General features: G+C 42.8%; 2 protein-coding genes across 4 annotated transcripts; both read left to right on the top strand.

The window, feature by feature from the left end:
- The first annotated feature begins 402 nt into the window (after positions 1-402).
- Positions 403-8,617, top strand: rangap1b (Ran GTPase activating protein 1b). Of its 2 annotated transcripts, none has more exons than XM_086140595.1 (17): positions 403-499; positions 869-985; positions 1,064-1,191; positions 2,811-2,870; positions 3,056-3,235; positions 3,786-3,920; positions 4,265-4,423; positions 4,542-4,655; positions 5,128-5,227; positions 5,466-5,550; positions 5,669-5,801; positions 6,183-6,266; positions 6,375-6,477; positions 6,642-6,730; positions 6,821-6,942; positions 7,056-7,121; positions 7,562-8,617. In XM_086140595.1, exons 2-17 carry the CDS (start codon positions 874-876, stop codon positions 7,698-7,700), a joined length of 1,809 nt encoding a protein of 602 aa, XP_085996721.1. In that variant the 5' UTR covers positions 403-499; positions 869-873; the 3' UTR covers positions 7,701-8,617. The 2 variants fall into 2 exon arrangements, with proteins under 2 accessions (XP_085996721.1, XP_085996722.1); XM_086140596.1 differs by lacking the exon at positions 403-499 and adding an exon at positions 528-757.
- A 280-nt stretch (positions 8,618-8,897) lies between these two features.
- Positions 8,898-16,077, top strand: chadlb (chondroadherin-like b). 2 transcript variants are annotated; one of them, XM_086141099.1, is made up of 11 exons: positions 8,898-8,974; positions 10,872-11,045; positions 11,124-11,318; positions 11,410-11,565; positions 11,661-11,806; positions 12,216-12,497; positions 12,594-12,813; positions 13,805-14,078; positions 14,160-14,572; positions 14,688-14,848; positions 15,276-16,077. In XM_086141099.1, the coding sequence occupies exons 2-11, from the start codon at positions 10,872-10,874 to the stop codon at positions 15,574-15,576; spliced, it is 2,322 nt and encodes a 773-aa protein (XP_085997225.1). In that variant the 5' UTR covers positions 8,898-8,974; the 3' UTR covers positions 15,577-16,077. The 2 variants fall into 2 exon arrangements, with proteins under 2 accessions (XP_085997225.1, XP_085997224.1); XM_086141098.1 differs by having other exon boundaries at positions 12,216-12,813.
- The last annotated feature ends 90 nt before the right edge of the window (positions 16,078-16,167 follow it).

The following is a 16,167-nucleotide window of genomic DNA, read 5'->3' as shown; positions in this document are numbered from 1 at the left end:
ATTGTGACCTAAGGAGAGCCTGTTTGATTACTGATTTCATCATCTGTGTTTTATCCAGAACTGAATATTTGATTGTTTTCTTTGATTTATGTTCTGCTTCATATGAGTATGTATATGTTAGTTGTTTTTCCAAGTAATAATCAGACAAAAACCCGTACTTATTACAATTGCAAGGTTTCAATTTGCTTTCATATACATGAAAAAATTGAAAAAGTAACGTTTATGGCCTTTTATGTATATTTTTATTGAATGTATTTTTTGATCCATGAGAATCAGTAATACTACTAAAAAAAGGACCATCCGAGTGCAAATTGGTGAGTTAAAATGGCCAGTAGATGGCGCTATAACACAAAGTCGGTTGTAATGACGTCAGGCAGACGAAAAAGAACCGGAACACTGTGACGTCACACGGTTTAGCAACCGGCGGGGAACGGGTCGCGTGTTGGCCATCATACCGTGGAAGGCTCCCCGGGTATTCCGGCGCAGCGTCCGTTAACAGGTTGTCTTAAAATAAAAACACCGACCGCGCGGCCGAGAGATGTTACTATATTTCCTCAATTCAATCTAAAATTGTCAGTCATGTCAGTTAAACGTTAGCTAACGTTCGTGTGCGTTAACCTGTGAGAGATAACCAGCTAGCGCCGGTTACGCTAATAGCTAACGTCATTGTTGTTGTTAACCGCGCTTGTATTTAAATCCAAATGATACTGTAGTTTGTCCCGTGTCACAGAATGCAACAGCAATAAGTTGATATCAAGTAAGCTATCGATTTTAATGCTACTTTTACGCAAGTTTATGTTGCGGAAGTGGGTCAGATCTGATCCTTCCTACATCAATAGTGATCAACTGCTGCTCTCTGTCTCTATAGATACTATGGCTTCAGAAGACATTGCTCAGCTGGCTGAATGTCTTTCTAAGACGCATGTCGGAGACGCAGAGTTGAGTTATAAAGGCCTGGGGCTTAAGTTGGACAGCGCAGAGTCAGGTAAAAACCTTTGAACTGATCTTTTTTTCTTAACATCTGGGCTCCCTGTTTTTCCTGATGTGTTCGATTTGCTTCCAGTGAAGGAGCTGGTCCAAGAGATAGAACAGTACCATGGTCTGAGAGCTTTGTGTTTGGAGGGAAACACTGTTGGGGTGGAGGCAGCCAAAGCCATCGCTAAAGCCCTGGAGAGCAAAGACCTGCTTCAGGTAGGCCTCATCCAAGCAACCTATGACCCTTGAAGTTGGAAAAAAAACGGGTTTATTCATATTGAAAATCTGTACTTATTTTATGTCATCTTTGTCTAATAACAATATTGTCACATTCAATGTTAAGTTACATTTTAGGGCTAATTTCCCAAGTGAATATACTTTGTTGTTTATAAAGGAATGTGGATATACAACAAGTAAGTAACTAACAATTATAGATTACTCATTTCAACAGGCCATTACTGTTTTATTTACTGAACTGTTAAAAACCCCTGCTTGACTTGCATAGTTGCTTGATCGCTAGATTGTCCAGGCCAGTGATGGGTAGTGCTTCAGTCTGTGAGTTTGTCCTCTGACAAATGTCTGAAGCATTTACGACATGTTTCACAAACTTGCAGTCCATTTAAAAGTTGTGGTAATACCTGAGTAATACCAGACACAACCAGCTGTGAAGTACTGTTACAAAACAATCACAACAGCAAAATACAACCAGTCCAGGAAATGTTTTCATCATACAACTGAATTGTACCCACACAGATGTGTCATAACTATGATGACAGTTCTTACCCAAATTAAGAGCTATTAAGTAGAATTAAACTACCACACTAATGAAGATTGTAACATGCTAAAGCAGATATGGTGATGATTTTTTTCCCCATATCGGTCGTCCAAATTTGAATGTTTTTGTTCACAATCAGGAAATAACCAACAAGGCACCAAGAGAACTCAGTGAAGACCAGTAACATTTTTCTAAATTTGTAATATTCCCAACTTTAATGGCTCAACACCTATGTCTACACAATAAAAATGGTATGATTGCATAATGATAAGTTAATAAGAGTTTAATAAGAGTTTTAAAAGATGTGCTTACAAATAACAACTAATTAGAGGTCTAGTCTAGTGAAATATTCAATTACAGTTACATTTGAAACATCACATACCATCTAGATGTTCCAGATTGCAGCAAACATAGGACTGCCATCTTTTAGCCATATCAAAATGGTAAATTAACTTATTCTATGATCTAAATTTCATTATGACTTTGAAAGGAAAAAAAATTTTTTTTTTTAAATCTGATATTAAGATTTTACAGCAAAGCAAGAAGCCTCCAGGGTCGGCAGGTCAAGGAATGCTATGAAATTATAATTTTATTTAGCAATTTAATTTGGAATTTTAAAATATGCAGATTTTGTCGCTACTCAGAGTTGAGATTTATGTTGTTGTTTAAAGAATCATGTCAAAAAACGTTATAATAATTTGATTTGTGTCTTAGGTGTGTATATTCATTTGTACATATTGCTGATTTTTTTTCTAGTGCATGTTTGTAAAGGAGTTTGAGATAAAACAATGCAGATGGGTACAATATGAATATTTTTTTTAAAGTTCTATGTAATTGTCTATTTCTTAATGGGAGCATTTCTAATTTATTGGTTTTCATATGAAATAAGCAAAGTTCTGGAAGTAAAACCGAATACTTCAATACACACTGATGGGACTTTAAAAGAACAGGGGTTTTTGATTATTTTATAGACATCAGAGAGTTTTTGTTTTGTTTTTGATTTAGCAAAAGGAAGAGTTGAAATTTTAATTCATTTTCTAAATCCTGATCTTTCTTCCAGAGATGCTACTGGAATGACCTTTTCACTGGAAGACTGCGTTCAGAAATCCCAACAGCTCTGGTGAGATAATAAATACATAACTTGTCAAGTTTATTTTGCTGTCAAAATCTATTTTTGCAAGATTATTTAAGATACTAATGGTTAAGCATTCATTCCAATTTTGAATGTCTTTTAATAATCTTGAAATAATCAATGTTCACAACCCCCTTTTATTCTTATCTGATCATTTTGTGTTTCTCAATAAGCGCTCCCTTGGTGGTGGACTAATGAGCGCCGGTGCCAGACTGACCGAGCTGGACCTGAGTGACAATGCCTTCGGCCCAGACGGCGTGAAAGGAATTGAGGAACTGCTGAGGAGTCTTTCCTGTCACACCTTGAGGGTGCTGAGGCTCAACAACTGTGGGATGGGGGTTGGGGGAGGAAAGGTGAGCCAGTGGTGGCTGTCATGCTCTCTGCGTTACACACTTCCTTTTGGCGAAGTTTACAGTTTGGATGCATCTGTGCACAAACCGTCAGAAAGTGAGGCAGCGAACCACAGCTGGATTTTTCGACACTGGATGTGATTGTAAACAGTATCATAAAGTAGGCTGAATGATCGCACATTAAGAGACTGCATTTTAAGATACTTCGGATATTTCAAATACAGTAATCATTTGTATGTATTGTTATTTGTATTGGGAACCTTTGGCACTTATCCCAGTCACTCTAAATTCAAGCACAGCAGGGAAACAGTTGAGGAGCTATAGCTATTCAGCATGATATTCTGCACTTTATTTTAATTTTAGCCTTGTTTTCCCAGGTCGTTTTATCATTTGTGTATGGTTTTATGGGATCAGATGTGTCTTATTTTGCTTAATTTGCTTGATTCGTCGGTTTACTGAGGACTTATAAGGTGGAGCCTCGACCTCTAAATCTACTTTTGTGGAATTGTAAAATGGATCTCTGTCAGAATTCAGTGGTTTGCGCTTTGTGCAGATCCTGGCAGAAGCTCTAATAGACAGCCATGAACAGTCTTTGGCCCTTGGAGCGCCATTCAAGCTGAGAGTGTTCATAGCTGGAAGGAACCGCTTGGAAAATGAAGGCGCCACCGCCCTGGCCAAGGCCTTCCAGGTAAAAAACACCCATCAACAAATCTGAATACAAACACTTGAAGTTGACAGGACTTATAGTTGTTTTGGACTGCGTCTTAAATGAAGTTAATGGTTATCACAGCGCTAGAGTGAGCAAGGTCAAATATTTAACACTTAAGTTGTAACTGCTAGCAGATAGTTCAGTGATTGATACACATATTTGTCATTGACTAATTGAACCATTGTAGCAAATAAGGCTGATCTCGCAAACGAGCTTTGTCATTCTGCTAACATCCTATAAATCAGCAAATCAAACATCTCCTTTGTGGGTGTAGCATAAAAATGTATTTAACACCTCTGCCCTTTCCCGCCCCCCAATAAAAGATGATGGGCAGCCTGGAGGAGATCCACATGCCTCAAAATGGGATCAACTATGCAGGTGTGACAGCGCTAGCCTCCGCTATACGACAAAACCCAGAGCTCCGTGTCCTCAACTTCAATGACAACACCTTCACAAAGAGAGGAACGCTGGCGATGGCGCAGGTGACACCTCTTAGTATGCAAACACTCCCTCAAAAAGTTGTTGTTAAGTGACCAAGTGTTTTGTTTTTTCTGATTTATCTATTTGTTTATTTATTTTTACCCCCCTCTGGCCCTGTAGGCTCTCGGGCACCTGAGGAACATCCAGGTGATCAACTTCGGTGACTGTCTGGTCCGTTGTGAAGGAGCCATTGCGCTTGCTGCAGTCCTGAGAGATGGCCTGCCAATCCTCAAGGTATGAGCGTGGGTGTGTGTATGTGTGATGCGTATTTTAATTCAATCATAGCTTTGTGTATCTACAATGGTTTAAGGTTGGATTACTATAACTTGAAATTACATGCTTGTGCTTATGCGAGTTGTAGTTTTCTCCTAAGTTCCTGTTGTAGCATAATTTGGTTCAGATTTTTTAATAATTTCTTGATGGCTTTGTGAGTTATAATTAATCTATGCCTATTTTCCTTTTATTTCAGTAAGTCATATGTTAGGTGATATTTTAGATAATCGCCTGTGTTGTGTAACATATGTAAACATTGATTGAATGCACTGAGGCAAAATTATGTATCACAATTTCTAGTTTAAAAAACATTAATATATTGCAGTCATACTACAGTATATCTAATATCCACTGCTGTGTTATTGCTCAATCCTTGTTTATTGTCAGGGTTCTAGTTTACTTACAAGTGCTTGTTCATGTTCCTTGTTCCCAGGACCTGAATCTGTCCTTCGGTGAGATCTCTGAGGCAGCAGCGCTGGTGTTGGCCAAGGCGCTCCTGGACAAACCTCACATGGAAAGAGTGGATCTGAATGGTATGCAACAACCACTAAAGCCGTCCCACTCTTTTAAATCATCTCCAAAATATTATCCAAAGGTTCTCTCTGAATTATTTGAACTACTCTAGAGTTCTAGAATTACAAAAGTTGTTTTCCTTAGGTTTTTAATAATCAACACACATTTTTATATTACACAATTCACCTCTAAAAATGTAAGTTTTTTTTCGTTCATTTGGTTCAAATGTATGTGAAAGTATATGTGTGTGACTTGCAGGTAACTGCCTGGGTGAGGAGGGCTGTGAGGCTCTAAGGGAGGTCATGGAGAACATGAACAAGGGAGACATGCTTGCATCTCTCAGGTATGCTATAAAAACACAAGTTTGACTCTTCAAGCCAGGAACTGATCTTTCCTGGAGGCTTTTGCCATTCGGTAAAGATTACACAGCCTCAGACTCCGTCGATCTGACCTCACTTCAGTGATGATGAGGGAGAACCTGATGAGGGCGATGACGAGAGCGACGGCTCCGATGAAGAGGATGAAGATGATGTTGACTGTGAGGAGGAAGACAGAATGACCAAGGAGGACAGTCCTGCAAAATCTCCGAGCCCTGTATGAAAATCAAGTTTTATAAACCTTTTCGTTACGCATAGTTCTTGTTTCTCAAATTTATTTGCTGATTCCTAACATTGAAATTCATAATATAAAGCCTTCAGCTTGAAAAGATTTTTGTGCTGCTTTATCCACTGCTTTAAGGTAAGATACTAGTTTATTGATCACCTTTGGGGAAATTTGTTTGTCACAGCAGTGCAACAATAACAATATCAATAAATATGAATATAAATAGAAGAGACAATTGAAGGGACAAAACAATGAATAAATAAAAAGACAATAACAAGGATACAGTATAACAACCAGGATAAAAATAAACATTATGAGAATGGAATAACAACAACTTTCTACCGCTTACATTGTTGTGTTGTGGCTCCTCAGGCCGAGGTCACATCTTTCCTCAACTGCCCATCTGCCGAGAAGCTGCTTCTGCTGGGGGAGATGAGAAGAAATCTGCAGCTGGAGGTCAGCAATAACTATTCAATTGCTTTCAATTGTCTGATGTCTAGAGAACATTGCAGCAGTAGTGGATAGAGGAGGTACAATTTAACGGCTGCTGTTCTTCTTCACCAGGTTAGAGCGTGTGACCCACAGACGGCTGCTGAGATCCTTCTGAAAATTGCCTCTGTGTACAATGAGGACCCCGAGATCAAGACGGCTGTTTTAGAGACAATCGGTAGAATCTGACTTTCAGTCCCCTTTTCTTATGTTATCTGTTACCCTGACCATGGATCCCCAGCCATTATTCAATGTCTCAAGTAATTGTTGGGCTTTTCCATGCATCTTCACTGAGGATCACATGTCCTCCTCTATCCTTTCAAACCCACCCTTTCTGAACAGATGCTATGCTGAAAAAGCTTCTGTCTGGTTCCTCGCTGCAGTCGTACCGCTTTCTTACCATTCTTCTGGTGATGATGGGACTCATGAAGGTACAGTGATTCTGCTGCTGTTTTTCACCCTCCCGCATGTGGGTGCGCAGTTGGTCTGTACAGCTCTTCACCTTTTGTGTTCTGGTTCAGGGTGAAGGGAAGGTGAAAAAGGTGTCGCCGGTCCCGGGTTACCTCTATTGTTTGGAACACAGCGTCCAACAGGGCTACTTCCACCAGCACCACGCCATGCTGCTCCACACCATCCTGTCCAAGTAAGACAAATCGGATCCGTGCCATTACAGGATGTAAACAGAGCCTTCTATCAGCTGCTTTGTTCCAGCTCTGTAATCATCAGTCTGACACTTGTATCCATTTAAACCTGCAGGAACGGCGAGGCTCTCAAGTCCTGCAGCAGCAGCAGGGAGAAGCTAATCTCTGCTCTAGAGAAGAGGTGCCATGACAACAACTGTTAACGTCAGGAACAGACAGACAGACAGACAGACAGACACAGACAGACAGACACACAGACACACACACACACACACACACACACACACACACACACGAACTGTACTGTACCTTATTTGACTCCAAACAAGGAAGGTTTTCCCTGTGTGAAACAAGGGATGAAAACACCCAATCCTGTTTTCTGTATTTGATGAAGAATTGTATTCCGATTTTTTTACGTTTTTTTTTACTCATAGTTACAACTTATATTTTTTTAAAAATATAGATACAAGTAATAAAAGACAGAACAAACTACCAGTTAACATGGTCACAGTGTTGAGCCAACGCTAGACTTGAAGCTGCAGTAACTCAGGGCACCCAGCAGGTGATGTAACACACCCAAGTAGACAATAGTGATATTTTTTTTCCTTTTTTGTTTTACAGCCGCTGCAGACAAACAGTGAGCTCACCAAAACAGCGTATGTGTGTGTGTGCGTGTGTCCCTCTCAGCTCTCGAGATGTCCCAACCACAGAATTCAGTCCAAGTTCTGACTTTGTCCAAAATTCACCATGCGAACTTTAAAGGGAAACATAATGTGGCCATAAAGGCAGGAGAAAACCTTGGAGCCTGGTATTGTCTCAGATCTGCCCAGCTCAAGTTTTCATTCTAGTTTCATTCCTCATTCATTTAACCTGATTTCCTCTCTTATGACTGCCACATTTATCAGAACCAACCCCCCCACCTCCAAAAATCTAATCCTGAATCCTGACCGTTGTGCCTTGACAAATCCCAATAGTGGAGTTACCAATCTGAATTAGAAAGACATTCAGTAGAGATGAAATAAGGATACATATATTTTTGACAATTTCTAATTTTTGTGGGGATGGTTAAAACATTGTTTTGCTCTCAGGAGAAATGCCCTGAAACAAGGATTTGTCGACATGCAAATCTACTAATATTTCAATAAACTGCAAGGTTCCCACTGAATATGAGAATGTGTCCAGATAGAAAACACCGCATGCTTTGCTTCATCTGGCAAAATTTTGGAACTGGTTTGTCCGGCCCCACACACTTACCAAGCGGCAGCTCACAAGGTTCAGTCAAGTTGGACCGCCGTGTTCATCAGACTGTGATCAGGAATGGGCTATCCACACACACACACACATGCGCGCGCACCCCCCCCCTTCCATACACACACACACAAACTTGAAAACATGGCATTTGTGCATCAGCCTGTACCGGGCAGTGAAAACACTGCTGAGCTCAGCTTTACCTCTTAGTTTTTTTCTCCTCCTTGTGATCTCTCATCGTGGAAACAGCGCTGGGATGTGACAGTGAAGTGGCTCACGCAGCTGTTTGTTCGTAGGAGGTGTCACAGTTAAAAAGAGGATGAGAATGGGAAATTTCATAGTAGAAAGTGAGGATTGCATTTATATTGTCAACCCTGTTTAAATGTTTTTTGTACTGAAATCTATCTTAAATATAACTAATCAAGCAAACCTGCCTGCCTTTAGTGTGTGTTTGTGTGTGCATGAGCGTGCGTGTGTGTGTGTGTGTGTGTTGCAGCAGCCAGTGTTTTCATAACACGCCTGCTGTAACTCCTATTTACATTTTGTGACCACTAATATTAAAGATTTCAACTTACCCCGTTTGATTTTTGTTTGGGGGGTTAATACTCTGAGGTGGGGTTGAACGTGTGTGTGTATCTGTGTGTGTGTGTGGACAGGGAGGTGGGGGGGGGGCAGTGAATGGAGGGATAAGCAGGAGTTTTTTTTGGATGGGGGTCAGCCAGGGGAAGAGTGGCAGAGGGACCAGAGACCGTGAGATTCAGCGACCGGCAGCTGGACGGAGCCACGGTGAGTGAGAAACAGTCTTCTGGTCTGCATGCAGCCAAAATAGTTGTTAGTTTTAAATATTTAAATTCATTTCCACTGTTGGGGAGGGTTAACATGTACTTTGGGGATTCCAAGCTGGGCAGATTGAAGAATCCCAGCATGGCTCTTTTTAAACTAGATTATACTTTACGTTTTAAACAGAACAGTAAGAACTTATAAATGTGTTCTTTTTAGAAAGTCCCATCGATTCTTACAGCCAGGTAGCCTTTCCATCCAGGCTGCTGGGTTGGGGGGGGGGGGGGGTGTTGCCTCTGGAGGAAGCTTTCATGGGATGAGAGGGAGGAGGGGGGCGATTCCTCGGGCCTTCTTGCACAGGGAGTGTTTTAGCACACCGGTCGGTGGGGGGAAGACACTGGACGTCTTTGTGCTGCTCCTCTGCGGTTTGGACCTGAGTGTGTGTGTGTGTGTGTGTGTGTGTGTGTGTGTTGATGGTGTTGAGCATTCAAGTCTGAGGAAATTCCTCTGGCTCCAGTTTCTCGGCCCCCCTCTCTCTGCTTCGAGACCTCGACAACAGAACAGTCAGAAGAAACACCGACTGATAAATTTCTGCAAACGTATCCATCCCTCAGTCATTTCAACAGTAGTGATCAAGTCCCCGGTGCAGAGTCGCAAAGTTTTCCGCTTCCAGTCCTGCGGATCAAAGGGGTTGATTCGACATGGGAATGTGGTTTTAAGGGATTCCAGTGAAGTCTGTCGCAGCTACAAAAGGAGCTAATCCTTCCAAAAGGGACGAACGATGGGGATATTCTTTGACAAAGTCAAGCGTTCAGTTCAAGAAATGCAGTCAACACTTTACCTCTCATAAGCTGGCGTCTGGAAGAACCGGGTATCCTGTTTGTGCAAGAGAGAAAGAAAAAAAAAATTTGAATGAGTACATATTCTGCCTGGAATTTGTGAAGACTGAATTTAATTTTATACACATAATGAAAGGTGGTTAGAGGACAGCAGGGGGGGAGAGGGAGTGCGACACACATGAATAACATAACATAAAATAACATAACATAAAAGGGTGGATGTGAAAGGAGTGAAGGCGCCTGACAGTTTACGGTAGAATTTGTGAAAGATGGTGATTCAACGTTTCAAATGCTGACAAGGGGGTCAGGAACCCCCCCCCCAATAAAACCCCCCTCCCCACTTCTTACTCTACAAGATGTAACTGCAGTGTCTGTTTCTACACATTATAATTTAATAACCTTTAAACATTTTTAAACATTTGTGTGAATTAGATCATAACAGTCTGGATTATGTCTGGTAACCGGGGCATTTCTGGAGAAATCTAGTTTAAAACACACAGACAGACACATGGACATGATCTTTTCAGGCATACAAAAATCCTATACAATGTGACTTTACATTAAAAAGATTTCCATCGCTTCAGAAGGCTACAGGGTTTCACATCGGCTATATTGACCTTTATGTACTTGTTATGGAACAAATGTGATTTTAAATTATTATACAGTCATTTTTCTTATAAATTGTTCATACATTTACTCCAAAAATGTTGCTAGTGTATATGAATAGAAGTTCTTAGATTTACAATCATTCCATATTATTGCCCTCCTCTCTATAGACATCAAGTTCACCTCCTGTACAAGTTGTTCACCTTGTTCATTTTTTCTATGGAGGTACATGAGAGTGAAGGAAAATGAGTGAAGACCTCCCGTCTGATGCTAATTGAAAAAAAAGAACAGTTTTGCGTCGGTATCCGGCTCACACTCTTAAGCAAGCTCGCCCGTTTCCGAGACCTCGCCGAGCTATCAAAGACCAGCCTTGTAAACCAGCAGCGTGCCGCTTCCATCGCACGCCCCCCAACATCCGGGAGCGACTCCGAAGTAAAGGATGTTATTCGGCTTTTCAGATGCACTCCCATCTCTCTCCGGACGTTCTGCGGATCCCACTGCTCAGCCTGCTGCTCTCCATCCCATTTGCCCTGACGGCAAAATGTCCACAGCAATGCATCTGCGATCAGATCCAGCTCACAGTGACCTGCGTCAACAAGAACCTGACCCAAGTTCCCCCCACAGTTGACGAGGTTTCCTGTTCACACAAAATACACGTCTCTGAAAAGTAAAGGGAAAGTCTGACATTTTTGTGATTTGGTCTTTTCTAGATTACCGTCAAATTGGATCTACGGGGAAACGACATCCAGGAACTCCCCAGCGGCGCTTTCAAACACACACCCTACCTGACTCACTTGTCGCTACAGCGGTGCAACATCCGCACGGTGAAAGAGGGGGCTTTCCGAGGCCTCGGACGCCTGGTCTTTCTCAACCTGGCTAACAACAACATTGAGATCCTCTACCAGGTGAACACAAACTTCCTATAGATGATGGAAAAAATGTAAAAACTTGACGGGTTATGAGAACGTCAGCTCTTTCTGCTCTCTGTGAGTCCAGGAATCCTTCGACGGCCTGTCCTCTCTGAAGCAGCTCATGGTCGACCGGAACCGCGTTGAGGAGATCCGACCCGGAGCGTTCACCCAGCTCGGTTTCCTCAACCTGCTTTCCCTCACGCACAACCAGCTGGTCTACATCCCCAACATGGCCTTCCAGGTAGGTGCACGAGCGCTTGCAGGACCCGTGAGCGGGACGCCTTGAAACGCATGAGCGCCGATGTCGTCGCCTCAGCGGCTCTTCTCTTCCTACAGGGATTGCAGAACATCAAGTGGCTTCGTCTCAGTCACAATTCTCTAAACTACCTGGATACAGAGGCCTTCGCTGGTCTGTTCACGCTTAACCGTCTTAGTTTGGACCACAACGAGCTGCAGTTTTTCCCCACCGAGACTATGACAAGGTTTGTGACCTGTGAGATGAACATTCAGGACGTTCCTTCCAGAATTTCAGTGATTCGAGTGCCCTGCTAAAAAGAGCTCACTTTTAACTTCCAGTACGTTTGTCAGCCATAGGGAACTGGATTCCTTTGAAAAAACTGGCAGTTATTAGCCAACGTGCAGTAAATCACAACCATCAAGTCAAACAACTAGTGCATAACGACAAAAGAATTTATTACACAAACTGCAGCCGAATATACATCGTGAAATCCTGTCGACACTTACATTTGGCCAGGTTTTTAAGAATTTCTTTTTATCTCACGATCATTTTTTTCAAAACAACCAAATATTAATGACACAACTATTGATGTGGATATGTATCATAAGCATCTCCAGCATATATCACGATTTCACACCCGCCTCTGTATCCAGACTGCCTGAAGTGACCCGTCTGGATCTGAGCTACAACCCCATGACCTACCTGGGTGAGGAGGCGGTGTCCATGGCCAAGCTGACCCACCTCTTCCTGGACCACATGTCCCTGCAGGACCTGGCCAACACAGCTGTATCAAAGTCCCCCGGCCTCACGCACCTGGACCTTAGCCACAACCAGCTGCGTGTCCTCCAACCGTTCTCCGAAGGCTCCCCTAATCTGGCGCGTCTTCACCTGACTGGGAACCCCATCTACTGCAACTGCTACCTGCGTCCATTGAGGTACCTCAGCCAGTTAGAGAAAAAAAAAAAAAAACATGCTGCCTTCAATCCAACACGGGGGATCAATGTCTCGCTTTTTGTTCGTTTCGGCTGCAGGGAGTGGGCGATCCAGAGGAAGGTGAAGCTGGTCGGAACCTGCGCTGGACCGGCGCATCTTTCCGGAGAGACACTAGAGGCCGTCTTTCCTTCAGAGCTGCGCTGTCAGAGCCAGGAAGCCATGCTGAAGGCGGAGTTTGAGGAGGCGACCAGGGTCACACCACCACCAACACCAGAACCAGAGAGCAGGGTCAAGTGTCCCGCTAATTGTGTCTGTGAGGTGAGTAAAATAATTCAGCATGTTTTTTTTTTTCCTCAATTGGAAATATACTTTTTTTTTCCAGTGGGGTTTCAACAGTATAACAGTATAACCAGGGGTTTGCAGACTTCAGGTGCAACACAGACCCCAACAGGTGGGATCTGGGATACGGCTAATGATACTGAATTACCTCCTGAGTATTTTTACAATGATTTTCACACTCATCTGGTTGCGCTGCGTTTTAGTATTTTCAGTCAATTCAAAGTTCTTCCCCGTAGATCCAAAACAGCAACACAAGTATTTACTGCTTGGTGTAGCTGTGGCACTGCTCGGGTATAATTAACCCCAGAATAATTTGAAGCAGATTTATGAATACAGCTCAACAGTAGTCAGAACCTACACTATTTCCTGGAGTGGTATTCTCTCTCATTACGTATGTAGGCCTAATGGTAAATTTTCCAAGGTTTCCTGTGATTCTACTCTAAAAGAATTTTGAGCATGATTTTTGGTCAGTTGATGCCAACATTTCTCCCCAAATCCCGAACACTGATCCTTTAAACCCCAGAAGTATTTCCTGCCACTGGTCAGCAAAAACACCTCACTGTTACCTCAGCTTTGCTTATCTATTGAAATAAAGATGGAAGATGTCAGTGACATGGGGGTATACTATTATAGAATTCGTTTACATTTGCAGAAGTTAAATGTTCCTACTCTGAAAGTAATAAAAATAATAATTGTGGAATATATTATCAGTAAACCACTTGTACCACCTTGCATGTGAATATTATTGTGATTATTATTTTGTTTGATGCTTATTACTTTGTGCTAATGGATCATTTTTAGGTATCCGGCTCTAAAAGTAACTGAAAAAACAGAGCCAATAACAGATAATAATGGTTATGTTTGCAAAGAGCATAGAAATGATGGACATTTTGCCTGTGCCATCCAGATCATGGATCCATGAAAAGGCAGCACTATCACACTGTTGTCTCCGCTCCTCTCCTGTCTTCAGGCCGAAACCCACCACTCCTCCTGTGAGAACCGTGGTCACACCAAAATACCGCGGGGTTTCTCTCCCACCACGCGCCTCCTTGACCTTCGCGGCAACAACTTCCACTACATACCCAGCAACAGTTTCCCCGGCGTTGCCCAGGTGGTTTCACTGCATTTGCAGCGATGCAAGATTGTGGAGGTAGAAGGCGGAGCTTTCAGCGGGATGAAGGGATTGATCTACCTGTATCTATCCGAGAACGACCTCTCTTCTCTCAGCCCAGATGCTTTTAAAGGTCTCTTTGTTCAAGATAATATACATTGTGGGTTTGAGAATGCATTATTTAAACATCCCAACATTGTGGTTTCATCTACAGGCCTCACTCAGCTGACTTACCTTCACCTGGAGAAAAATCGCTTCACCGTCTTTCCCAAAGATGCCTTCAAACTACTCCCAGGCCTCCTGGCTCTTCATTTGGAGAACAACTCCATCGCCAGGCTTGAGCCGGAGATCTTGAGTGGAGCCAAGGGTCTCAGAGCCCTCTACCTCACCGGTAACATCATAGACTACGTGTCATCCAGGGCTCTCGACCGAGCCGGCGACCTGGACACCCTCCACCTGGCGGGAAACAAGCTGAAAGATGTGCCCACCGAAGCTCTGAGCAAGGCGCCAAACCTGAGGGACCTGAGACTTTCGGGGAACTCGATTCGCTGGATCGCACCGAATGCTTTCCTGCCGTTGGCGGCGTCGCTGAAAGAGCTGTATCTGGATACGATGGGACTGGAGAAAGTGAGTGAACTGATATCAGCTTTCATGATGAAGACACCCAACCGTGTCAAATTTAAAAAAAATAACACCAACTGAAGAATTAATATTTTACTTCTATTATTCACTCACACTGAAGATGTCGCAGAACTCCCTGGCGGGCCTGGGGCTTAGGAGTCTCTTCCTCGAGGGCAACCAGCTCGAGGAGGTGCCGGACCTCCACCCGCTAACCTCCCTTGAGGTCATCAATCTCGCTGACAACCCTCTGATGTGTGACTGCCCCCTACTGCCTCTCCGCCTGTAAGTCCAAATTTTGACCAAACACGAGTGTGCAGGCAGTATTTTGTATTTCTGTTTAATATTTTTTTCTTTTTTTTCTTGCAAATCTGTCAAGCCTGCAGGAGTCAGTTGTTAACCTGGCACGATCGAGATGGCGCGTAATTTCTCATTACACCCGCCTCTTATAGACTATCCTAGTAATGAGGAAAACCAAAATGCCTTATTTTTAATATGGATTACATCAGATGTCATTTTAATAGTAGTGGCATCTCACTGATTTATGCAAACCCCGCAGCTTGATGTCAACAGTCTCATATTATTCACATATTGCAGGTGCTTAAAACAAAGTGAAGCGCAGAAGTGAATTGAACAACTTAATCAGCTATTAAATTCTAGTAACTGATAGCACTTGGACTCCTTTTTAATTCCCTCGTTCCTCTTCATCTAGCTGGATTGAAAAGGTCAACCTGAAGGTACGAGCCACCTGTGCCTACCCCCCTGAGCTGAAGGGCCGTCGTGTCAAAGACGTCCATATTTTCAAGGCTTGTCCGGGAGGTGAGGGCCTCCCGTCCGCCCCTAGCGTCTCGCCAAAACTCGCCAAGGCGCCGAAGGCGACCAAACCCAAGCCGACACATCTGAACGCCTTTCGCCAGGTCAAAATGCTCAAAGCCAAGTCCAAATTCCGCAAGGCCCCAAACAGCAAACAGACAGCTGCAAAGAAAACAACAAAGAGACCCAGCATGGCTTGAACCTGCTATCATGTGGCTTCCATTTTGAGGGATTGATGCTTCACTTCCTGGAAACTGCTGAAAATATTAAGCTTATACCAGAGAACATGCATGTACTAACAAATGAGACGTAAGCTGTGGCGATGATTGGCCGCTTTTTAATCATATCGTCTTTCCACATGTTCTCTAATTGTGTTTTGATGGGTTTCATTACAGTGTTCAAATCCAAAGTTGTTTTGTAAATACAGGAAGTCTAGATTAAGCAGATGCGTTCTTTAATCGGCACTGATTAACATCCATAGTGTTAGATACACATTTCCACTAATGATCATGTTGGTCCAAACTTTTAGCTCTTGAGTAGCTTTGTAACGACAGCGTTATCAGTTCCGTGTTTGTGATCCTAAACCACTACACCACAGTCTGAGGTCGTGACGTCAGCATGCCGTTTTAAATGGGTGCGACTGACATGTACTTAAAAGTACACAATGGATATGAAGAGAAAAATAAAATACTCCCAACAAATATATTTGTCCGGCGTGTTGTTTCCACATTATAACATGAGGTGACCAAGATCTTTGAATCATCGGGTGATTTATTTTTAACTCCACAAAT

Source organism: Fistularia commersonii, chromosome 33, assembly GCF_037954325.1.
Source record: "Fistularia commersonii isolate RoL2024-O1a breed Wild chromosome 33, RoL_Fcom_v1.0, whole genome shotgun sequence".
NCBI classification, from domain to species: Eukaryota; Metazoa; Chordata; class Actinopteri; order Syngnathiformes; family Fistulariidae; genus Fistularia; species Fistularia commersonii.
The sequence above is the reverse complement of the archived record's forward strand: the minus strand, read 5'-3'. Positions and strand labels throughout refer to the sequence as shown.

Bases quoted from the DNA above. Each gene is read 5' to 3' on its own strand.
- rangap1b (XM_086140595.1), top strand. From the start codon at position 874: ATGGCTTCAGAAGACATTGCTCAGCTGGCTGAATGTCTTTCTAAGACG. The intron at 6,943-7,055 runs GTAAGACAAATC...TTAAACCTGCAG, and splicing joins CTCCACACCATCCTGTCCAA to GAACGGCGAGGCTCTCAAGT. The intron at 7,122-7,561 runs GTGCCATGACAA...TTTGTTTTACAG, and splicing joins ATCTCTGCTCTAGAGAAGAG to CCGCTGCAGACAAACAGTGA.
- chadlb (XM_086141098.1), top strand. From the start codon at position 10,872: ATGCACTCCCATCTCTCTCCGGACGTTCTGCGGATCCCACTGCTCAGC. The intron at 11,566-11,660 runs GTAGGTGCACGA...CTCTTCCTACAG, and splicing joins TCCCCAACATGGCCTTCCAG to GGATTGCAGAACATCAAGTG. The intron at 11,807-12,215 runs GTTTGTGACCTG...CTCTGTATCCAG, and splicing joins CCCACCGAGACTATGACAAG to ACTGCCTGAAGTGACCCGTC.